The sequence below is a fragment of the Prenolepis imparis genome, unplaced genomic scaffold (genome assembly GCF_030444845.1).
Source record: "Prenolepis imparis isolate NDT839.2.m4 unplaced genomic scaffold, iyPreImpa1.0 SCAF_11, whole genome shotgun sequence".
NCBI classification, from domain to species: domain Eukaryota; kingdom Metazoa; phylum Arthropoda; class Insecta; order Hymenoptera; family Formicidae; genus Prenolepis; species Prenolepis imparis.
This window is the reverse complement of record NW_028141169.1, coordinates 4,751,437-4,778,394: the sequence shown is the minus strand read 5'-3', so window position 1 is coordinate 4,778,394 and position 26,958 is coordinate 4,751,437. Positions and strand designations below refer to the sequence as shown.

At 36.2% G+C, this 26,958-nt stretch overlaps 1 protein-coding gene across 7 annotated transcripts in view; it reads right to left on the bottom strand.

Moving 5' to 3' along the window:
• Positions 1-26,958, bottom strand: part of Dpr12 (defective proboscis extension response 12) — a 258,892-nt gene that overhangs the window by 90,199 nt on the left and 141,735 nt on the right. For all 7 annotated transcript variants that reach the window (XR_014426479.1, XM_083050444.1, XM_083050446.1 and 4 more), the window contains exon 3: positions 10,007-10,197. Coding sequence is in view for 6 of the 7 variants with exons in the window: in XM_083050444.1 (XP_082906570.1) it covers positions 10,007-10,197 (191 nt within the window). In the remaining variant the exon portion in view is untranslated. The remainder of the gene's footprint in view (positions 1-10,006; positions 10,198-26,958) is intronic.

Sequence of the window (26,958 nt, the reverse complement as noted above, 5' to 3'; positions counted from 1 at the left end):
AAATTCAAGTAGCGAAACTTTACCGCAGTATGATTGCCAGCTCTCGGTTAGAATCAAGTGCTTCAATGTTTCCAGGCATTCGGAAGAGATCGGTTCGTCCGAAAGCATTAAACCACTCGAAACACTTCGATCGGCTTCAAACTTTAGATTGATGTGAAATTTCTCGATAGACTAATTATTATGGATTTGCTTTTCTCCTTCTATGATCTATATAAAAATCAGCTGAACTTATTTTACTACGTCTTCAAGATAATCATCATGAGAAACGCGGTAGTCTAATTGTAAAATCTAACACGATCTCATGATGCAATCCTCTTTCACACAGATGAACATTGAAATTTTTATTATTTCAATTATACAGAAGTCATTTCAAAGTACGGTCTAGAATTCAGACTCTCGAGTCAAGCATTTACTCGTGATACCTCAATGATCTTTGGGTCTGCAAATATCTATCGTTGATATATTTAAGCACTTTTCCACTTGCTTCAAGTTTCTTTTATGGCAGCAAGATTAAACTTGGAATCGCGACTAAAAGCCTTTTCTTTTTGTTCAAAGCCGAAAGTGGTCGTACTCTCATTCAGTGCTGATTTAGAAAGGAGAGTTTGTTCCGACGACTCTAGAGATCCGATGAGAGTTTCGGACGAAAGGCATAGCCGACGTCGGAAGTTTACAACGTCGAAATTTCGGCAGAACAACCGACAGGTCGATTCTATTGCCGTGTAGAGTGCAGCGGTCTGTATGATGTATGTAGGTCAGCGTCTCCCAACCTTTCACGTGCGGCGGACCAACGGCGCATCAATTGAAAGAAACATGTCGCGATACATTGTGGTGTATACGTACGTGCGATACTTGAAGACATATACTTGAAAAAGTGCCAGACGGACGGACGAAAATATGTATTGGCTTGCGTACAAACGCGTGACACATACATACATAAAAATCTTTTAAAGATGTATTTTTCTTTGTCCTCTGTTGTTCAAGACCCTCAGACAGTTGTACGGCATAATATTGAATACTGAATCCAATATCATTTTATCAGATCGCTTTCCTTGATATTTTTATCGATGTATTCTATATTCTGTGCAGTTATTTTTCCTTCTTTTGTTAATAATTTGAGCAAGATTTGATAAAAATAAAATTGATTTTTTTTTCTCTTTTTATTTTGATGCTTTACATAGTGGAATTTAATCGATTGAAAGGAGCTAGGAGAATTTTGGAAGCAGATTTGTGTGATGGATACAATGAGTAACGTTAGGTTCGTGTAACCTCTACGGGTGACTGACCACAACCAGTGCTTGGTTATCTCGCTAAAGGGTTAGGTCAGGTATATCCTGTCTGGCTTTTCAGCTTCTGTTTCATGCTACTCGAACAGTATGGAACGTTATGGCTGCGGTATTTGCCGTGCAAAGTTTCGCGTGTAACCACAAATGTTATTTTCGAACAGTGTGCTAGTTTGTCATAATACTACACATTTCGATTTTGGTCGAAATATTTGCAAAGCGAATTAATTTTCAGTTAGATAGACAATAATAAAGTTATTTCATATATGTGTATGTCAGACAGATATGCATCACGTTCGAAATCTGCAATGTTAGCGTTTGTTTATATTGACACTGTTGATGAAATGTATCACTACTATGTTATTAGTAAATCTAAAAGTTATTTCAATCTGAAATAATAGAGACAATTCCAAATAGAAGTGATTAATCATTAAAAAATATTACAGAATCAATATTGCAGCTTTATAACTTTTCAAATTAAATATTCGATTTTTTTTTTCATTAGAGATAAAGTGTATTGCACACATACACACACAATCTCTCTTCATATCTTCACGCACAATAAAATTTCTGATATTTCCCAATAATAAAAAAAAATCATCTCTCTTGTGTTTACTTTAGAGAAAAAAGAAGCGTAATCCTCTTATTATATAGATCAGATTCCACGTTATTGGAGTAACAGTAGCGCAGCATCTTAGACGCGCGCGTGATGAGATCAAGTAGTATGCAACGCAGTTTAGTCAGACAGTCCGGATCTGATCGCGACGGAATTGTTTCGGCTATCGCGAGGCGATCGCGCGAGATCGTCAACGAAAAAAATAGGAAAGGCAAGAGTACACGTTATTATATACGAGAAGCGATATATACGGGGAGAAGAGCCTCGGCGTTGCGTGCCGGCTCGTTTCGTATCACCGCTCGAACGGAACGAAGCGTGATTGCCCGGCGCGCTATCTCGGGACACGCGAGATCGTCCGGTATACGAGCGCGGCGATCCGGTGATAACCCATCGCCGATTGTTAACGCGTTAATGGAGTTACTAAATGCGAACGTGCGCATTCTCGTCCCTCGATACTGCGCGCACGGCGCGGCTCTTTGCCTCCTCCCGGCCAGTAAACAACCCGATAAAATTAACGAGCCTAGGCAGATTAGCACGTCGGGAGCGAAATGGTGCTGCACGTTGCGACAATCAACCTTTCGGATAATCCCAATCCATACAGCACCTTCCGACACTCTACGCGGATTAAATTGAGAGAAAAAGATTAGATTTCTTGTTTATTTTTTGTGAGATATATTTACAATATAGCTATGTGAACCTAGCACCCGACTTTTTAAAAATTAATTTTTTAAAACGGAAAATGATAGCATTTCGTTTGTAGTTGTTTGTAGTAACAATAATTTCGTTTGTAGTTTTATCAATTAATAAATAAATAAAAATTTTTTTAATGACTCGCACCCGACATTGAGATATCGCAAATCCGCTTGCGCAGTCTTCTTTAGAATCGTTTGTAGTTGTTTGTAGTTGAGCGGTTCAAAAGTTATAAACAAATTGTTTATAACTTTTGAACCGCTCAACAACAAATTGTTTATAACTTTTGAACCGCTCAACTACAAACGAAAGGAAAATCACTACAAACAACTACAAACGATTCTAAAGAAGACTGCGCAAGCGGATTTGAAAAATCTTAAAAATTGACAAAGTTAGCTCTTAGACGAATAAACAATTTGTTTATAACTTTTGAACCGCTCAACTACAAACGAAAGGAAAATCACTACAAACAACTACAAACGATTCTAAAGAAGACTGCGCAAGCGGATTTGAAAAATCTTAAAAATTGACAAAGTTAGCTCTTAGACGAATAAACAATTTGTTTATAACTTTTGAACCGTTCAACTACAAACAACTACAAACAATTCTAAAAAAGACTGCGCAAGCGGATTTGCGATATCTCAATGTCGAGTGCGAGTCATTTAAAACATTTTTTTTATTTATTAATTGATAAAACTACAAACGAAATTATTGTTACTACAAACAACTACAAACGAAATGCTATCATTTTCCGTTTTAAAAAATTAATTTTTAAAAAGTCGGGTGCTAGGTTCATATAGCTTAAAATGATTCTTTATTAATCTTGACAGCCCTGCATCGCAAGCCTAAGTAGTAAGCCCAGAGATTGATCAGCCTAATCGTACCTACGTGGTCGAAAGTCGCGAATACATTGGAAGCGAGGCGGAGACGCGCCTGAAAATATTATTTAAAAAAACAAAACATATAAAATAATTTTTTATTAATCTTTACAGCCCTGCATCGCGAGCCTAAGTAGTAAGCCCAGAGACTGGTCAGTCTAATCACACTACGTAATCGAGTCGCGAATACATTGGAAGCGAGGCGGAGACGCGCCTGGAAATATTATTTAAAAAAACAAAACATATAAAATAATTTTTTATTAATCTTGACAGCTCTGCATCGCGAGCCTAAGTAGTAAGCCCAGAGATTTGTCAGCCTAATCGTACCTACGTTGTCGAAAGTCGCGAATACATTGGAAGCGAGGCGGAGACGCGCCTGAAAATATTATTTAAAAAAACAAAACATATAAAATGATTTTTTATTAATCTTGACAGCTCTGCATCGCGAGTCTAAGTAGTAAGCCCAGATATTTGTCAGCCTAATCGTACCTACGTGGTCGAAAGTCGCGAATACGTTGAAAGCGAGATGGAGACGCATGTGAAAATATTATTTAAAAAAGCGAAATATATAAAATTATTCTTTTTTAATCTTTACAGCCCTCCATCGCGAGCCTAAGTAGTAAGCCCAGATATTTGTCAGCCTAATCGTACCTACGTGGTCGAAAGTCGCGAATACATTGGAAGCGAGGCGGAGACGCGCCTGAAAATATTATTTAAAAAAACAAAACATATAAAATAATTTTTTATTAATCTTTACAGCCCTGCATCGCGAGCCTAAGTAGTAAGCCCAGAGACTGGTCAGTCTAATCACACTACGTAATCGAGTCGCGAATACATTGGAAGCGAGGCGGAGACGCGCCTGGAAATATTATTTAAAAAAACAAAACATATAAAATAATTTTTTATTAATCTTGACAGCTCTGCATCGCGAGCCTAAGTAGTAAGCCCAGATATTTGTCAGCCTATCGCATCTACGTGGTCGAAAGTCGCGAATACATTGAAAGCGAAATGGAAACGCGTGTGAAAATATTATTTAAAAAAGCGAAATATATAAAATAATTCTTTATTAATCTTTACGGTTCAGTATCGCGAGCTTAAGTAGCAAGTCCAGAGACTGGTCAGCCTAATCGCATATACGTGGTCGAAAGTCGCGAATACGTTGAAAGCGAGATGGAGACGCATGTGAAAATATTATTTAAAAAAGCGAAATATATAAAATTATTCTTTATTAATCTTTACAGCCCTCCATCGCGAGCCTAAGTAGTAAGGCCAGAGACTGGTCAGTCTAATCACACCTACGTAATCGAAAGTCGCGAATACATTGAAAGCGAGGTGGAGACGCGCCTAAAAATATTATTTAAAAAAACAAAATATATAAAATGATAGCTATGTGAACCTAGCACCCGACAAAAATTAACTTTTTAAAACGGAAAATGATAGCATTTCGTTGTGTATATATAACATTAAATAAATAAATATAATATAAACGTAATATTCAATATTAAAATATCAATACTTTATAAATGTCTTTTCGACATTTCCAAGTATATTCTAAGCATTGATGTGTGTGCCTTCGCCAGAATTCGCCATAAACAGTTCAATAAAATTAATAGCAGATTAGCTCCGATGGCAGGAGACGCGTTTGCTTAGCCTACTAGAACCAGGGGACAATGGACCGACCTGTCGGATAACCCAAATCTGTCGGCCGACTCCGGGCCACCGGTGCTCGTTGCCAAGATGAGTGGTCGGCACGAGTCCATCGTCGGGGATTCTGAGGTAGGGATGTGTAGTTTCGGCTCAATAAATGATCGCGTTTATGCTGCTTTCCGCATACAATTGTAATGAGAAATGTTTCCCCGGGAGACTACAAATCACTAGCTCGAAATCGATACGAGTTCGCATTTTACAAATAGGAGAAATATTGTGTGGGTGTGTGTATGCGAGATTTCCTTCTTTCTGATTCCATGCCAGCGAATTGCATCGAATATCTCTCAATTCCGAAACATCTATATATTTTAAATTTAAATGGATAATTTATTGAAATTTCAGATGCTATGTATGTGTGCATAATTTCGGTAGTGCTCATTCGATTATACTTCCGACAGCCGCCATTCTAATAACTGCTATAATTTTGTCATGCAAAACGGTCTCCTATAAATCACAATACATATTTTTACTCATCCGCTTTAGCAAGATAAGTGACTTGCGCGAGTCTGTCTTTTAAAGCCATGTCACATGATTTAAGCAACGTGGCCGATGGTCGACTTTATGAACTCGTCGATATTCGAAATACGATTTTTAATACCGTGATATATTGTTAACCGCGCGCAACCTGGCCAAGTTAATCGTAAAATATTACACCACGAGAGTCGTATCCGCAAAAAATAAAAAAAATAATGTTAAATGTGTCTAAAGAAAAGAAAAAAATATAAAGTGGCAAAATCTGTATGTATTTATATCGTGTCTATCGAACGCAGAGAAAATCGTTTCACGAAATTGCTAATTGTCCGTCGGAGTGGCAGATATCATTAAGACATTAATCTTTCATGAGATCCCTCTTATTGTGGTTATCGATTTATCGGACGACGCACGCAAGCGTGCGATTGAAATTAATGTCCGAAGACGGAAGTGGACCATTACGACGACCAAATCCATGGCTTCAATTCAACAACGACGGTCGTCAAGACAAAGGACCCTTGTCCCTCAAAGACGCCAAGTCAGATATCCGGCTGGGCTTCCTTCTCCCCGCACCTGGGTCCAACGTTTAAACCACATTTCATACTAATTACGCTAGTTTACAAAACCGCATATTTCATCCTCCCTTTATAATCCTATCGTGTGCTTCGAGAAAGTCATAATAAGAATACAAAGAGTTTATGATTCTAAAAAATTTCGGGAAAATCATGTAATTATAAAATCAATTAATCTACAATTAGAATATTTTGTATACATTATGTAGGTATGCAAACATAAATAAGTATTCATTGTTTATTTAAAATTTTCTCGAAAAAAATAAAGATTATCTCAGAGTCCATTATATCTCGCATTTTTAACTTCACCTCTCTGCCTAATTTTATATTTATTTATTTTTATATTTGACGTATATTTTTGTCTATTTTAAAATAAATTTTAAAAATTATTATTATATATTCTTTATCCCTTCTAAATTTTAATTACTGATGGCAAGTTAAATTCTTTTTTAAATTTTAACTTTAATTAAATAATACATCAATTTCGCAAACGCAAATAGTACCGTATATCTAAAATTTGATCAACAAATAAAATAAAAAGCATGCAAATAAATCAAATATATTATTTTTTAATTGAATTTATACACTACCCGATTTCGAAATACTTTTTCGGGCCTCGTGAACTTATCCAGTCTTCTTCCCAATTCAAGTTTTATCTCGGCACGAAATGGCTTTCCGATCCAATAAAGTGTGCCGCGTTAATTATCGGAATTTCGAGAGGTAATTCATTAATATCGCTTTCTGGCGATGCTGCACGAATCGATATCGTCGCCGTGAAAAAGAAAGGGGAGGGTGAGAGGGAAGGAGGAAGGAAAGGAGGGAGGAAGGGAAAAAAGAGGGAAAGAGAACGCTTCCCCTTTCCGATGAGAAATCGACAACTAAATGTTGAAATATAATCAATTTTCGTGTTTCTTCGGCAACGCGATTTCGTGCATCGTCAACGTCAGTGTTGCGCGCATTGGATAGAAAAAAAAATTTTCTCGGACGACATACTGATGGCGATGTGCGGCTTCACGGAGAATGTCCACACTCTCTCTCGCTCGGCCACTCTATCAAAATTACTTCGCGGCGTTCGACTTTTCGTCGCCATCAATCTTTCCTGGTTTGACTGCTAACGCGATAATGCAGTTACGCCGTGCGCCGGGTTAGGTAGATACAGACCCCGACCGGCCCGTCGAATTCGTCATAAATAATTGAATTAAAAGCAACGACGTCGGATAAGTGGATTTGCGGATCACCTAACTGGCAGAACCTCCGAGTAACGTTGATTCACGATAGCTTCGTTCGCGGTACCGGAGATTTCATAGGAAATTCACGTGATTCCGCGGAATGACCGCTCTCCCGAGGATATTGTGTTCGGAAATTTTGTGCTGATTTTTTCATTATCATTTATGCCCAACGGAGACTGTTACGAATATATCGTACGTAATGTATACTCAATATGTTTAAAGTACAACTACAATGCGAAAGAAAAAGAGATTGGCTTGCAAATCATTACAAAAAAAACTTCAATTATAAATATATACATTTATATGTGTATGTTGTATAAACATTTTTTAGTAATTATATAATAATTAAAATAATTCTGTTGTTATCCGCGCTTATTAATTTCTTTAAAATTTTTAGTTTTAATTTTTTTTCTATAGAAAATCTAATAATTTTTTATTACATTAAAAATAAATATTTCGTAAAAGCTTTAATGTATTATTATATTCAGCTTATCAGTAGTATGAAACAAATGTATTATTTTAAGAAATTTATAAAAAATTTTAGAATCGTAAAATATAATATTTTTTTCCATTCAAACCTGTTGAAATTAAAATAAATAAGTCATCAACTTTAAGTTTTCTCATTTTAAATTAATGCAATTTTAAATTAATGCAATGTGTAAATTATTTAACAAGTAATATTCATTAATAATATAATTTCGTTATTTTATGATTTATCAATTAAACATTAAAATTAAGAGAATCAAGAGGTACATTTTGTAAATATAAGCGAATAATTGTTTTATGCCGAAACACGCAAAATTTCGTGATGTTAGCATGATATCTTCGCTTGCATTACAATTTAGAAACAGTAATTAAATAAAATAACGGTTAAATTATACAAAGTAATAGCGAATGAATTAATTAGTCGCTTCGATAAACATGACGGAAATTGGGAATCCAAATAAACTTTATAAACACAAATACATCGTTGGTAATGTAAAGTGAATCATATAAAGCGCTTTCTCTCTCTTTCTCTCTCTCTCTTCCATTTTCCTTCTCTTTCTTCATCTAATCAATAAATTCTGATATATTAAATATAAAATAAAATGCGTCAAATGTGTGAAAAATTTTGTAAAAACTATATAAATGTTGCTCCTATCAATTATTCCTAAAAATCTACCTATTATTAAAGGCTCGAAATTCAAAAACATTTTATTGTTAAATAATAATTAATTTTCAGTCACGAACGGAATGCAATTCTATAAATTTCGTAATAAGAAAGATCGTAATAAAAATGATTGCCATATGAATTTAATAGTTTGCCATTTCTACATAAAAGCTCTCAAGTTCCCATATCAAATCACAAACCCGCTGTAAGGATATCTTCCCGAATTGGGGCGGATTTGTCGCGGTCATCGACTTTTTGCCGGCATTCAATCTTGCAGGCTCCCGCGAGCGATTTGGCCTATCGATGCCGAGCTATCGAATAAAGGATAATGCAATAATGACACCTGATAGAGATGTCTTAAGGTTATCCTTTATTATTTCACCTCGTTATTAAATATTGACAGTCGATTAGAAAGGAGACGACGAAGAATAAAATCAATGTCTTGGAGGAAAAATCGGAGGTTTTTGATAAGGACATTCCCAGCGAGCGCTATTGTTGCGTTTATCTGTATCCAATACCTATCCAATAGCTCGACGTTTTCGTGGGATCGCATACCGATTGCTGCGCTCTCACCAGGATACGTCGCGATCATCGATCGTCTTCCCAGTTCGAAGCGTCATAGTGGTTGTACGAAAGGAGGTCATTACGCTCGTGCACATGAATAAATTTGTACAGTTGTTCCATAGCTATACTGACAAGATTAATCGTGTACTACTATATTCGTGTCGCCGTTGCGTAGGCATTAATATAGCTTCTCGTGTGCACGCGCGTTATTCCTACATGAATGGCAATTAGAAATATTCCTTCTTAAAGCGCGAGTATTTTTTAAATTCTATATACAAATAATAATAATTTATATTGTATATTATCCAAAATCGACCTGTTGTTTGTTAAGAAATATTTGTAGACGACAAAAACTTATTATTGATAGTAATCACTTGCCATGTCTGCCGAATTGTTTAGATATTCTACTGTTAATTATTAGATATCTTATTTTACAAAGAAGAAAAGTGATTGCGACGTGGTTTGTTAAATTAATTACAATCGATACAGTTAATCAGTAAAGATTCGCATCAATGCGTATTTATTCTAAAAAATTTTAATATAGCTCTAGGAAGTTTGCAATAAATATATCGTTGTAGATTATGTTGTTTGTCATGATAGTTACATGCAAACTAAATTTTACATCGCTATTTTCTTTAAAAAAAACTGTAGAAATGTACGGGTTGCAACTATGGAGAAAAAAGTCGAGCCCACGAAAAAAGGCATAATAATCATTTTAGAAAAATCGACTTGAAAGCTTCGATTGCGACTCGATTCCCCCCCATTCGTCGAAAATCGGTCGCTTCTTCTAAGAGTTCTTTTTTTCGAAGAAAAAAAGACGCAAAAAGGTTAACGTAGCTGCTTTCTTACCTCGGCATCGGAAACGGTCCTCTCCGCCAAATTGCGAACTTTGCAGTGGAGAAAGGCGGTGCCACCCAATTGCACTGTGACGTTGGAAACGGTGTTGTTGTCGTTCGCATCGTTCACTCTCTGCAGTTCGTCTAGATTGCTGAACCAGAGGGCTCTCCAATCCGACGGTATGTTGTACGGTACGCGTCGATCTGAAAGAAAAATGACCAGCGGGTATAATTACGGTAATTTAATTAAGTTGATTATCTTTAGGGAGGCAAACTCGACGAACGACGCCGCAATTACCGGCGAGGCTATCGTCGTCGGCTCGACTACCGGCGGCAAAACTTTTTTATCGGGACAAAGAAAAATAGAAGTTATAAAGGTACGACAAGAGAGAAAGAGAGAGAGAGACCGCCAGGAGAAAACAAACGTGGAACGAGCCTGAACTCCGCTTGTTTTATCCCGGCCCTCGTGAATTAGAAACTACTTTCCGCGCTCGGACCCTTCTGAATTACCTTGTTATTAAATTTTTTAAGAATACGACCTGTGTTCCCGCGCTCCACTCATTTCTTTCGATGTAAATCACTGGGGAAATGTGCCGTAAAAGTTATTAAGGGGCAGTTTGCACATCGCCCTAACAATGTCTCGCAGCATTATTTGAACATCGCGTACAGGTGTACAGAATATATATCCCGACAAAGTTTAAACACATGGGAGCAATATTATTATCAGCCTTAGTTTATCGGCGTCATATTATGTAACTAATGTGATCTGAAATAGTTTATAATTAATAGTTAATAGCGTAATAAAATTTTGTTTCTTGGCATGTTAGATCTTTAGTAACTATTTTTTAAATTTCTGACTTATATATATAAAAGAAATAATAAAAATCCCACAACGTAATTTTATTTATTCAATAATAATAAATATTCGCAACATAAAAAAAATGCAAACGTTTTACTAATTGCGACATCGCTCGAGTTTAACCGCATCCTTCGTATTGCTTTACCGAATACAATTCCCAATATACCGCGTAATTCGCGATAGAACCGAAAAAGTAAAAGACGCGAAAGAATTTTTTCCCTGACGTGTGCGCGCACTTTGTTAAAATTTTCACGAATACGACCTATTTCCGGGCGTGGCGGGTGATTTAGGATGTTTGCCCTCGACGGCAGATTACGATTCAAGGAGACTGCGTTTGCCGGTGCGGCGAGCTCGAATGTGCCTGCGCCTCGTCCTGACCTCATTTGAATAATCCATGGATACGTAGCGGGCGTACATACCTTTTACGCGCTGTGCGAACGCGTTTGCGTTAAAAAAGAGAGATACACGTAGTGGGGTGCATTCGCGATGCTCTCTCTCAAAAACACGACCCCGTTCGCGTCACACTTGCAAAACTTTATTCAGATCATGTTGCTTCGAAATTACGGACCGAATCTTTTTTGAACAGTCGTGACTTTGTGCGAAAAGAAAATTTATAAATCGAGTTTCATGTGAAAGAAAGAGAGCTTTTTTATCGAAGAAAAAAAAAAACAAAAAAACAAAAACACAAAATATGTTTTCCATATACATATTTAAATAACACAAATTAAATAAATTCTACTATTATATTTTTATCTTACATTATTCTTTTATATTAAATATTAAAATTTAACAAGTTCGAGATTAAACCTTACATTTAATTTGGAAATAAAGAAGATCGAACTATTTTGATTTTAAATTGACCAATCCGGTATCGACATTTTAATTGTTTCCCGGAAAATATAACTATCTAAATAAATTATTAGTCAAGCTGCTAAAATTATATTACACGAGAACATAATGTAGGTATATAGACGGAAGGAATTATAAATGAGAAAACATTAAACTCCAATGCGGTTCTCTTTGTTTAACCGAGTTGTGGAGAGAAAATGCGATAATAAATCATATATTCTTGCATATTTTATTGTCAAATATAAAAAAATAAAAGAATAGTTTCTTTTTCATATGTAATTATTTCTATATATATATATAATTTTTTAATCATTATTTATATATAATATAAAAACTCTTTTATACAATATGGTAATATACTGGTAAAAAATACTTTCAGAAAAGAGAGAGAGAGTACACGAAGTAAGATGTGCACCGCACATAACTTACCAGTGCAAACATATTTAATTCACGGAAGTAAGGATCTTACACGAGAAAAGTTTAGCTCGCGTGATCTGCGCGAGGAAAGCATCCACGTACCTCCTTCAGGAGGGCCTTCCTTTCATCGGGGATTCGATTCGGCCGTGGAAAAGTTCGGCATTCTAAACGCCTCGACTCTATCTTGCACATACATAGGTGCTGCGGCAAATCGAGTTTGAAAGCCTGAAAGTAGCGAGCGTGTTTGGCCGCTACTCGTATTCATCAAAGCACCGAGGCGAAATACCGGGCTTCGATGGCTTCGCCAAATTCCGAAAAGTCTTTTAACCGCTCGTAAAAGGAAATGGCTTAACGTGGGAAATGAACGGGAAATTTAATCTCTCCGGGCATAAAGCTATAACCGAGGGAAATTAATGCGGAAATATCCATGATTGTTCAATGTTATTTAATCGGAAAGGAGAAAAAGTTTCTTTTTTTCACAAAAAAAAGAGTATTGTCGATAATTATAAAATATATAAATTGTTTTTTTCTTTCGTACGAATACGTATAGTATAGCCGGCATTCCAACGCTAATCTCGTTCTAAACAACATACAATGTTTGTTAACGGACTTCCACCTGTTATTTTGCATATCACGTCAGTTACTCGTTTTCAGGCGCATTGAATTTTGCGTCCGTTTCGCGATAACGAAGTTTCAACACTTTATTTAACTAGAAACAGCGCGAATTATTCAGGTCGAAGCATCAGGCACTCACTACTGTGAGTTTTCGCTGTAGTGTTGTAACGTTGCGTTGTCTAATTTAATGTTAGCAAACATCATTGTGAGCGTACATAATAAATGAAAATAATTAATTATAACGCTATGCTAATGCAAAGTGCACGATTGTTGCAGATTCTGTGTTTCGTATCCATCGTGTAATAATTTCCGCAGTAAATTATCAGATAATTTATGAAATACACATCTATATATTGTATATAGACATGTATATGTGTATGTGTACGTGAGCAGCAGGAGTTTCGCTTTTCATTTCGAGCATTTTAAAGTTTCGAGATGATGAAAACTATTGTTCTATTGTTATGTTATCGAGCTTTGTCTTTGGGAATCTTTAGAAATCTTTCTAATTAATTGGCACGAAATTTTATGCGATTTTAAAACGTTCGTTGGAGATGTTAAGCTTCTTGCTATAAATATCTTTAAAAAAAAGTCTTGTAGTTAAAAAAAGTTCTATAGCTAAAAAAATAGTGTTTTTACGTTTGTGAGACGAAATCAACTTGTCCGACATGGTTGTTGATCGTTGGTTGTCTCATCGCTTTGATATTTCTGACTCAGCATATTAGGTAAGTAAATGCTATTACTTGATTACCTTGAATAAATATTGATACTTGCTAAAAAATATTTAAATTTGCAGAGAAACACTCTTTTCGTCGTCATAACATAATATTTAATTTACAACACTTAAATAATATTAATCCAATAAAACATCCAATAATATCTAATTAATTACAAGAAATTAATAATAATAAATTTGAATCGTATACATATATTTTTTATTGAGCCTCAATCATAACAGACCGCAAAAAAATGGATCGAAGACAACTAAATGAACAAGTAGATAAAATATATTTCAACAATATTAAAAAAAAAAAAAAAGATAAGAGAAATTGTAGAACTAAAGAGGTTTATTCCTATTTTACTTGTCTATTGTACGGTATTGCGCGCAATTTGACTTGCCAGTCGGTTATCCATGTTTGAAAGCATAATGGAGGCCTCTAGAAAACAAAGGGATGCGCGTTCTGCCATGGTAAAGGGGTAAGTGGGCCGCGTGTGCTTGCGCCCACTGGATGCATATACGCAAACAGAAGCAATCGGGGGCTCTCCCAAATGCGCGAGTTCCTGAAAAACACGTTCGCTCGACTGCGGACAAAGGTTCCGCCCCGCGTGCGGCTGAGCGCTTCACGGGCACGCTTTGTGTGCCCTCGCGCTTATTTTATCGAACGTGTAATTTAGCCCTGCTGACTTGGTGCACGCACATGTCTCTTTCTCTCTCTCTTTGAAAAGCGAGGGAGAGCGACCGAATCAAGCTGTTAGTGTTTGTTCGAGTCTAGCATCGCGACAAAAACGGAGCGCGAAGTCATCGTTTTCTCCTAAAGTCTCATTAAATTTTCAATGCAGCCCGAAAAAAATAAACGTATGCATTTTAAAAATAAGATGTAAATAGAGAAAATAAAAACAGAAAAATTTGTGCTTGATTTTTCCATCAAGATTACATCCGGCGTTGGAATTCAAGACCCTGCCTCGTCATAGCTTCTTGCTCGCTCAGAGATCAATAAACGGTTATATGTATCTGACAGTAGTATTTTTTCTTGCTTTGTATCGTTCAATTCGATATTGCATCGACAGGGCGAGATGGCGATGCAAAGAGATTGAATGACAAAAACAAAAATAGAGAGATCAAGTGCGAAAATGCAGTGGACTACTAAACGAACATAAAAATAGCGAAGCAAGAAACGAGCGAGCAGATAAGGCGAAGAGGGCTAGTCTCGTCGTGGATACGAGCAGGGAAAACTAGAGCGAGGACATTGAACAGAAAGCGGCAACGGGGAAGCGAGAGAGAGAGAGGTGAAGTGACGACGTTCGGGTCGACGACGGAGAACCGTATGTATAACAGTAACCAAAATGCTAGCCTGCATCAAGGCATTACGTCTGCCTATCCGCCGTCACCGCCGCCTTAAACGTGTAGTAGCGCAGCGCTACTACCTGCATACATACATGTAGTTTGCATAGAAATGGCACACGTCATCCCGCAACGCGCGGTGGTCTCTGCTTTATAAGGCAGCGCGCTCCGTGCAGATTACTATTCACCAGCTCTCTCGTCTATCCCGGCTATGAAGTGACCGTCGAGTATCCGACAGATAGTATGTATTCTTCGAAGCCGTTCTCACAGGGCATACACACACACACACACACACACACACTCTCTCTCTCTCTCCTTCCTTCCTTCTATCTATATCTTTCTGTCTTGATGTCCCTTTTCCGTTTCGGTCGTTTGCGACAGGTGATTTTCGAAGCGATGTGTTTCGCGTCGCATTCCTATCACGCGATGTTGTTTCGATTCTGCCTTCGGTTTGCTTCCTTCGATTGCAATACGACTGAACTTTCGAATGGACACGGCTAAAAATTAGGACGCGCCGATTTCAGTCCCGAGATGACTATTTTGTACGATGACTTAATGTGACACCAGAAGAACAAATTCGCGCCAAGACAATCAAGTTTCTCGATTTTTTTAAATTAATGATGAGATTGCTTTTTCGATCAGATCAAGCAGGGAGTTGTTTATTCGAGATTGCATATGCAATCGCATAAACTGCGTAAATTTTGTTTATGTAGAGAGAAAGAGAGTTCAATGTAATTTCAATAATTTTAATAAAATAATATATACTAGGATAATATTTTATAATAAGATAAATAATCAAACAATCAATCATACTTTTTAAAAACTACAGCCCAAAAATCCATGTGTTTCTTTTCACTCTTTTCTTTTCTATATAATATTAAATTATATAAACATTTAACAAGTAAATTATATAAGTACATAATATTAAAAATCTCAAATAATGAGAAATTAGATAAGAAACTATATCTGCATCACAGTTATAATTCAATACGTTTCGTGAGACGCGTAAAGAATGTAGACGTGACAACGCACTTTAGCGGGGCATTTTCTTCTCTTCTTCGGTTCAAAGGTGCGACGAACAAGATAGCCGAAGAAAAATGCGATGTTCTTCTTGAAGCATACGGCATATGAAAAAGACCCGTCTGTAGAAGACGCGACGGTGTATACGTGTCCGTGTTTTTCATCCGCCTTCGCGATTGCGTTGGAGGATGAATGAGGCGTATAAAACATATAGTAGATACGGGCTGTTCTGGTCAGACTAAGTGGAAGTGATTTACCACCACCGTCGCATACCGATAAATTAGACACTTTCTGAAACTATAACCGACGGTAACGATTCTTCCGAGTAATTTTAGAGTACCAAAGCCATTATTTCGAAACTTCCGTAATATTTTTTCCTTTTATTTTAATCCCGCAGCAATAATTATCTCTTCTCGAAATATTATATACGGTTTAATATCGATGAATTTTATAACTATATTCACAGAGAGCAGAATAATAATAATTTGACTTTTGCTATTGTTTCATATTAAATTACACAAATTTTTAGCTTAAAATTTTGCAAAAGTTGCGTATTGAATAATTTTTAAGTAATTTTTAGCGTTTTTCTCGCTCGAATACGATATCTAGCGAATATTATATGGCATTATTTGAATATAATAGAAAGGAGATATACATGTTTACGAGGAAAGTTGCGTTGTTCACTAATATGATTCTTAAACAATCCTAAACAAAGAGCGAAAATTTACATGGAATATATGGACTTTGAAAAGTAGTTCTTGGCGACGTTCTCCACTTTCAAGCTTAGAAAAGGATTTATTTTGAACAGGAATTTCTACAGAGAACTTTAGCGACGAACGTAGTACGTATTTCAACGACGCGCAGTAGTTTGCTCGAATAAAAATGCGCATCAAATCGGTGTAATACTTTCTTAAGTGGAAAATCCATTGTCCGGAGGAACAATAGTAATGCTTTAGATTCCGTGCGTATAAAATTGTAATAAATTTTAAATGAATTGAACGCAACGCAATGCGCTAATAAAAATCCATTCGATTATTGATAATTTACTTTAATAAATTTCTTCCGCTCGTACTTTTTTTTACAGGCAAATCACGAATTAAAGCGAATTGTTTCGTCGTTCAATAAGCGCGAAATTTTTTATCACAATCAACATGGAAACTTGGTGATTAAGATGTGTCGACGCGCACACGCTGTCCGTTAGTACAATCATTTCGTTTGTCAAAGTATACAAAGAGAGATGGAAAGAAAAGAGTTCACCATAAAACTGGACAATGCCTGTTCTGTTTGCAAATTCAACGAATTCAAAAGAACCGCATTTGTATGACGAAAATTTTACCGTATTCGCATGCAATTACAATATTGTCATATCGTCATATGTTCTTTCAACTACACAATACGACAGTCGCATTGATTCGATAAATTTATCGCGTAAAATGTATTCTTTGGAATCTTCTCTTTGTATATCTTCTACTTTTTTAGAGAAAGATTTATCAACTGTTGCGTACTATATTTTTTATGACAATTTTTGTTTTTAAAATTCTCTAGAAATTAATGCACGAGTTTACTAAAAATTGTATGAAATATGCATAATACGAAATTTGAAATTACTCTTACATATGCATACGTGAATGCATGTTTTTAATCTCTACTTTTCGATTAAGACATTTAAAAAAAAAGGAAGAAGACAATCTTAAATATAGTGATTTTTTAATAAAATATAACTTATTGACTTCTTATTCAGAAATAACAGAGAGAAATTCAAAAAGAGAAAAAAGTTTAGATTAAAAATATCCTCTTTTTTAATCCACAATATAAAAATAATAATCGCTTCCACATTGTTAGATGCTACTTGCAATCATCAATCGTTTTTCACAAGTATGCAGGCATGTTCTATGTTCAATATTCGCTTTGCCTTCTTATCGGATAATTGTACGCGTACATTGCAGATGCAGGTGTATGCACATTAATGCCGTGACTGGATCATGGATTGCAAAGCAAGCGTGCCGTCGGATAACCACAACAATGCACGAACGCGGGCATTTCTCTGTCCTTTCGTTTCGCGGTTGTACTATCATTGTCCATGGCATGGCATGGCTAACCTTCATATGTCAGATAATCCTACGGATAAGCTATCAATCCCTTATGCTGGGAAGTAAGAGTCAAAGCTAATAAAGCTAAACACGGATGTTCTATCCGGATTGCGAAATTGCAAAGACGCGGATGTGTGTAGCGAGTAGAACGTATCAACGATAAGGCAGACTTGTCGCCCAACTGAAAGTCTTTCTTATATTAATGTGACACTCCATCGCTTTTGTTAGAAATAATAACAAAATGTTAAAAGTTTCTTTATATAATGTAAGGTCTATCTCTCTCTCTATTAATAAATTTACTGTTATTAATTAATACCGCGCTCGCGAAATATTGTATCGACTAATGCTAAAGTTACCAAGTTGATCGAAGCAAAGGCGTATCGTAGATACGTAACGTAATATCGATTATCATTACGTAGTTTGCACGGTTTTCGTAGTTGAGAAAAGTTGATCTTTTACTTACGGCCGTTGGACAAACGAGATAAGTATACAAGTGGAACCTTAATTAAGGACTCCGCGACAACGATAATGAATACTCGTAAACGCGAATACCAGTTATAAGTACTCGCAACTGCGAAATACGAAACCGCACCCTCTTATAATTATAACACGAATGTTATTGTATAATTTTATATTTTTCTCTTTGCCGTGTCGACGATAAGTATCGCGCGTTCACACATATATACACATACGAACGAATTTATCGCGAACGACGTTAACTAATGCGATCTTACAGCGAGAATGCTATAATTATCGCGATGATAACGAGATAGCAATCGATGCGCGATAATGTAACGAAGTTTCGCTCGCACAGGGAGGAGGAGGGGATTTTTTCGATTTACGATTCGCATTGCATTTGACGAACGATCTTTTAATATCGCGCCGAGGTGAGCGAAAGCGCGCTCCGGGGAAGTGCTGGACTCGAAACCGGCGAAATGGATGGATAAGCGCGCGTACCAGTTATGTGGAAATTAAATTCTCCGCGTGTACGTATTATCGCTACGTGCACCTCTGATATCAGGCTATCCCGAGTTTTCAAGTATCGCGTTTTTCGCGCGGCAAGTACGTAAATAACGGCGGCTCCTATTTATTCTACAGCGAATCGAATGGAAATTTATATTGTTTGCACGGCATAATTCCGTGAATGGAGATACATAAGTGGAGCGGGAATAATAGCTGTATATCGCGAACGCTTAAATAACTAAATATTAAAGTTCGTCGATGTACATATACATACATATACGGATCTACGTTTATAGAATATTACTTATTATTTTCTGTATTTGAAAAATATAGCCACGGTTTGAATGATTTTGTGGTAATTTTGTCTATCGACCGAAATTTGATATTTCGTTGCGCGCATAATTAATATCGTAATACTTTTCAATTATTTAAAGTGATCTTAATATTTCTGACGCTATCGCACGGCGTCGTCGCTTTATGATAATGTGGGAAACGTTATTAAATTCGTCAACTGCGCTCCCAGATTTAATCAAGAATTTTTTCGACGGTTTGACGATCCTTCTCTGTCTGGCTTAGCACGAGAGTAGACGGCGTAGCGTGATCCATTAGACGCTAAAAGTAATGAATAGTAACGAGATCCGGCTAAGCCGCAGGGAGGCAGCCAGGCAGGCAGGCAACGACGACTCAAGCAACGCGATTTCGCATTGTGTGCATGCATCTTCTCGATCTTATACCGTCACGATACGAAAAATGAAGTCTCAACAATCTGTATTCATACATTTCTTTATTTTATGCTCTGAATTTAACTCTGAAATATTAATATACAATGCTATATTGTATCTTAGATCGTGACAATTTATGAAACTTTATTAATTATTGCAATTATGCAGTATGTATTTGTATGTAAATTTTCTTATATATGTCTTATTAAAGCAAAATTCTGAGAAGAAAAAAAAAACGCTCTGAAAATATATACGTTAAGATTAACTAGTTTCACGAAGAAACAGTTTGACGTTCATTACGAATTTCAAAAATGTTGTTATCGAAAGACGATGTTTCAAAACTGCTTTGGAAAATATTTAAATAAAATTATATTTATTAATTCCGGAAACAAATAATCTCGTAATATTTCTCTTGGACGACAATGGGAGGAAAAAACTGCTTTGACATGGCGACACGAAACTTTATCCACAAGAATTTTCGCTGAAAAGTACGGGGACACAAAATGAGAGCTAAGGCAGGAGACGGAATTGGAACGAACGAATGGAATAAGAAGAATCGGAGAGAAAGATGAAGTCGAGAGTTAGAACGAGTTACAATGCGGAAGAATATACGAGGGAAGAGATGGAAAAACAAAGAATATGGACGTGCAGAAGAAAAAGGGAGGAAGAGGAGAAGGGTTGTCGCAGTTCGAAAGGGAAATGATAAAGAGTTAGTGGATGAAAATGAAGGGGGAGAGAGAGAGAGTTAGAGAAGCGGGCAAAAGAAGAATAACGACACATGGATGGCAGTCGAGAGAATAGAACTAGAAGGGAATAGCACTTGAGACTGAACTTTGTGTGGGGCATAAGCTACCTGTCTTTTGTTTCCGCGAGACAATACCGGAGCTTATACAAGCATGGATGGCGAGCGGCGATGAAGAAAAGAGGGAAAGGGAAAAGGGTCGCAGAGAGAGAGAGAGAGAGAGAGAGAGAGAGAGAGAGAGAGAACGGACTCCCTTCTTTCCATTTCGCCTAGTTTAGTCAGACAGGCTCGTGTATTCTTTTCTCGAGCACTCGAGTATGTATTCTCGATGCTCGGCCACTTTTCGTAGAAAGGAGGATACGCAAGCCACACTTCTCGTGCGATCGGAGACTTTTTCAAAAGTCATCCTCCTATACTAAGCAGCTTCCGTGTTTCCTCTCCGGATTCCTTATCGCAAGCAAAGTTTTTCGTTACATCGATATATTTCAAGCACGTTGGTTTGCTATTGGATCTTTTTCTAAAAGCGAATTTTTCTCCTCAATATATAAATTTGTCGTTGATTATTTCATTTAGTTTACTTTATCTTACTTGAGCTCGTATTTTTATTAGGTCTAGTTTTGTCCTGTTTCTTGTTTATAATAGTCTTTTAAATTTCTTTCGAACTTTCGAGATTTCCACTGGGGCGCGATATGTGAAGCGCTATATACTCACGTGACCTACAAAAGTAAACGCGAATGTAATATTTATGATTTTGTACTACTATATATATATTTATATATATTTATATATTTTTGTTAATATATATTTCAAATCATTTAAATAAAATATACGAACGCGAAAATATGTATGACTATAATAGAAACACAAATTCACGAATATTAATAAACTTTGTCGCATCTTATCTTGGTTTTTCAAATATTACTATATGAAATTCAGATCTCAAAGCTGTGACAGAAAATTATCGAGCATCTTATACGTCTGTCAATGACCATTAACATTTTATAAGCTACCCTCGACATCGTTACACGCAGGAGGACAAATAATCGAAATAACAAGCACGAGAGGTCGAGACGGAGGGCAAGAAAGGTTAAAGGGAAGCGTAACCAACACTCTAATTGGGACAACTCGCATCAAACGTCGACGGGGCTTTGCGTTGTCAGGAAGCGCGATAAATATGGAGAGTGAAATGCTTGTGATTACATAGTCGAGTGATGCCGGCCGGCTCCCTCGATCCAAGCGACCATCAAATCCTCTTTCAGACGGTAAAGTAGTAAATCCTCTTTAATAACGTGTATACGCGTGCTCGCAGTGGCAGCTAGACACGAAAGAACATGGCCAACGAAAACGGGCACGGTCTTGCCAGATTGCACAATTACATTCACGTGATTGTATGGCTGTTCCTCGCCTACGAAAAAGCATTTTCGTCTCTTATTTTGGAGCGGCCATTGTGAGCCGCGAGTACGCGTATAACGAGGTCGTATATGTCAATTAATAATTCAACGATAAAGTTCTCTAGCGTGAAACGATGAACATGAAACGATGAACGTGAAACTAGGTAGCGTATACGTTTATTACTTTCACATTTTTTTAATTAACGCGTGACGAGAATGATGTAAAAATCTGATCAACACTGATAACGGAAGTAAGTTAACAACTATCAATGTGAAAATGGAATCCTTCCGCTAATTCTACAATTGTGCAGTAATAAAAACGATAATATTGAGTTGAAAGCCCATGTATCAAAAGCGTTGCGCGCAACGCATTTGCATAGCGGATTAAATGTGTTTCTCTCTCATAGAATTTTTAATTTTATAAAATTAAATCTCACTTTCATTTTTTTTTCTTCCTGCTCTCTCGTCCGGCTATATACGCTGCCCAAAAGTTTGAATTTCAATTTAAATTTACTCAACGGTTGTGCGTGATGTTCGCGTATCCAAGTTTTTTTTCCATCAATAGACAGCTATATTTTGTATTTTATTTCGAGATATATGCGCATCTAGGATAAAAGCAAAAATTCGAAAAGGGATTTTCCATGACTGGGCGCTACCAAGATAATCCACGAATCGATACCGATCTCATGGAGCGTACGTTCGTTTCGCAGGTAGAATATTTTTGTGTATACATGCAGTATTTCGAAGTCTAAACGTGGTGCATACCAGAAGAACGTAAAATACGAGCGAGCACAGTACAAACAGATTAAACATTCTCATTGCTTACAACAGCGACGCTATTTGCGTGCGCGAACAATCCTCGATGAATAATTAAAGACAAAGATTTTTAACTTTTGCAATATGTATAGCGTAAATACGACTTTTACGTTCTAGCACGTAGAAATAAATTTTTGATGGCTTTGTTACAAATAAGGATGCATTTCTGTTATATATTAATAAATAATTAAAACTTGAAGGATTATAAAGATAAAATATAAAAAGATTAATTAAATAAAGTCATAGTTATGTGTTGTCACGTGTATATGTATTCATTAATGTTTTCAAAATTGATCAACAAATCTGATAGATTTGACCAGTGATAATTAAGCGAAGAAATTAATAAAAAATAAAATTAAATCGATATTAATATAATATTTATCCGATGAATATTTATTTATATATATTATATGTATTACAAGAAAATTATTAATTTACGCAATTCACGAAATTGTATAAATTAATATCTCATGTTAACATTACTCTCAGATTTCAAATACATGTATATAAGAGCAGATTTTAGAAAATTCGTGATCGTATGATTAGTTCTATGAGAACAGAATCTCTAGAGATATCTATGTGTCTCATACCTGACGGACTTAACTACAGCGAGAGAGGGCAGGATAAACGATGGAGCACCGCAATAAATCAAACCAGCATTTTTCAATATCGGTGGCCGTGTTGACTGAGCTTAAGGCTCAGGAGTGTCCTACTTGCATTCGCCATCTAGGTTTCCAGTGATATGTAGCGTAAAAGATACTTTGCGAGGATGTAAATATATAAGTATGACGGCGTAATTTCAATATAATGCATAATGACTTTATTTCAATATTACCGAAATCATTTATTTATCTCGTGATAAAATCTGCTGTATACGCATTAAAATAATAATTGAGTATATAAAGAAATATTTAACATTTGATTTAATTTAATTATTTCAATATTTTACCAAATTGAGCAGAGCAAATTCTTGCAGAGTAAATGTGAAAATTATATGAAACTCTGATAAGTCTTGGGTCGAAATGATAACAAACATGTGGTCTTAACATACACACAAGGAGGGTAAAAACGAATATTTGCGATATGCGATATTCTTATAAATGTATAATCGTTTCTCTCAGCCGTCCGGTAACATATTTTTCCGCGGTATGCGAAAAATGTACGCTCCGCGCGCACACAATCCGTGTGTGCCTCGATTTAAAATCCGATTTTATATAAAACCGTATTTGCGAGAATATTCAAGCCGAGCGCTGTGATAAGCAACCGTGCGTATCTTCTTTCCATGCGTCCCCGTACGTCGCTCTCGCTTATATATATACTGACATAGGGAAGAAGAAACGTTTGCCCAGAACGGCTGTCGATATTCCCTGGGTTCTCGCCAAGGAATTGCTCTCCCGAGATCGTCGTTTCTTCGGCCGTGTGTTACATACCGAGTTTACGATTATAACCAACGACTATCAGAACTCCATCCTAAGCTCGGGTTTCGTCCTTAGAGCTAGCCCAGGGTAAGTACCACGGACCGACGACATTATTAAGCCGGTCAATATACGTGAGACCATTATACGGGACACACCATATTTCGTCTTTACCGGTATATACAATATACCGAAGCCGTTGCTACGGTACAGAAAAAGAATTCGCGAATAGCGGTCAGCGGGTTGAGCTACACGTCACGCCCAGATTATTGCATACGCGGCTAAAAAGCGTAGCGCGCTCGCGAAAATGGAATTGCGAAATGTAATTTTATTTTTTCCGATGCCGAAATATCACGCTGCAAATAGAACGATATTGCGATGACGCTGTGCAGTGTTATCTGATGTTACAGAAACTAATTGGACATGTGACGGTGCAAATTAATGAAATGTAGTGCAAAATGATTGAACTTTAAAATAATTTATCTTTTTTTTTTAGAAATTTCGTTATAAGATACGTTAGAGTTTTGGTATATATGTATATATGTGCACGAGAATAAAAATTTTCTAAAGAGAATAGATTAATACACAAGTCGTACAAGAACGGGCGTCCGTGCGATAAAAATTTTCCTTACAGATTTAAATCTACTTTTAATATTTCGCACGATAATTGCGAATTATGTTACATACGTTGGAGCGAATAATAATCCAATATATGCGAAGATAACGAGATTTCTCGTGCAACTTAATACGAAGCTGTGTAAACACATCTTTAGATAAATATTATATTTCTCCGTAATCACTAGTCAGCGTAAAAAACAAATTTTCCTTCGGAATATCGTCTGAAATCATGGATAATTGTAATAAAATCTCAGCGTCCTAGTGAGCTTTCGCGGGAAACGTGGCATGTCTACGACAAAACGAGTTAGAAAAATGATATCGATTTCGATTCTTAAAATGTTGATTTATAACTCAACGAATTGTATATGCAATTCTCCGAATTATAATACGTGCGATTCTGCCGAATCGGTGAGTATACGTGATCACGAAGCTCCACCCATGGGATTATAGTCGCGACTTTCTTCTCGGCACGAAATCACGAACCGTAGATATCGCGATAAATAATCCCTCAGCGGATAAAATTTATTTTACGGATATCTTTTATACGGTCGATTTTATGGACGGCAAATAAACCTGTCCCGAGGAACAGATCAGCTTCTGGTTGCACGCCACCGAAGCTTAGAGAGAACGTTTTCACGAGGGAAGGAGTTTGTGATACGAGCCACCAGACAGTTTATAAAGATAGTCGTTTATAAAATATACGTTTATATTTATCAAATATTGAACTAATATAAATATCTCGCGTTTACAAGCAAAATTTTATTTTATCATAAAGTAGATACCGTTACACCACAGAGAGAGTAAGGGTAAACGAAATTTTTAAAATTTTGATTGTTATCTAATTTAATGCGATTTAGCAGAGAAAAATTTCATTACGAAACATTATTTCTTACTATTCGCTAATATATTTATTTTATATAATTGAAGGACTATATAAGTGTAATGTATGTGCAGTCAAATATATCTCAAAGCAAATAACATATTCTTTTCGCAATTGTACACGACAAAAGTTACACGGCAAATAATAAAATGCATGTATTTGCATCTTCTTTATTTTATTCTAATATTTAACAAATAAACACATTGTTCGATGCCAGATTGTGATCATCCATATTTGGCAAATGCCGATCAAGCGCCAGTATAGTTTGAAATCCGTTTAAAATAAAGATGCGCACTCGTTTCGGTCAACTTGGGATTCACGATAGGATGAGTGCAGGCTAGATTCGCGACGGGGGGGAAAAGCTGACCTCGTAAATTCATCAGCGCCCGCTTACTTGCATCGCCGTGGATTTTTTTGGCATACGGAATTATACGACCGACGTGTATTTTATCAAGTAACGCGAGGGAGTTTCTATGCATTTTTCATCGTGTGATTTGGATGTATATACGCGATATTAAACGACACAGAATTTATAACGACGATATAAATACCGAGCGTTTAGCGTCTGCGCCTGATGGTTGATTTTTTATTAAGATTTAATAGCTCTCGGTACCTTGCGCAAATTTTCACGGCAATTAATTTATCGAGAGATAAGTAAGAATTATGTCGTGCGATGTAGCGAAACAGCCGCTTCCAAAATCTGTTTTAAATTATCGAAGTAACTAAAGCGTCCCAAGGTTGATTACTTGCTCCAATTAAAGGCCTTTAATTTATTATAAAAGCATTTATTATATTCTTATCAGCCCAAAGTATCTAATATCAAGTATTCGATGCGAATAAATTTTTCTTTCTAGTTCAAATTATATATTTAATCAAAATAAGAACTATGCAGCTGAGAAAGACAGTGAACGACAGACGATGAATGATATTACAAGTAGTATTTTTTCGAGTTTCAAAACCAAAAAATTGACTCTATCATAAAAAATTCTAGATCATGTTATCACATAAATCTTACTTCCATCGATTTTACTCGTAAAATATATAAGACGAGAAGATGATAAAAATGTGAGATAAGATAGAATGTTCAGATAAAATAAAGTGAGAGAGTTTATGAATTTCGTAAAAAATATATAAAATTTTTCTTTTATCGATAATATGTATATCACATCATTGGCGTACACATAAAATTTCTTAAACGTTTAACCTCGCGCTTATTTTCAGACTCGGTAGAGAAAAATAATACATGAGCATAATCTTATCAAGAAAAAAAAGCATAATTTCATTATATTGTATTTCTACTTTTTTTATCTACTTGGATGACAACTGGAATTTCAGTTAGCAAATGTACGCTATAAAAACCCATGTGATAAAGATAACATCTCGCATGACGTACGTGATGTAGAGACCGTATCAACGTGCGTGTCAAGATGCTAAAGGATAAAGTCTCGTAAAGCGCGTTGCATCTTGGACTTTCGCGGTACTCGTCGTTTTCTACGGATAGTTAAAGTT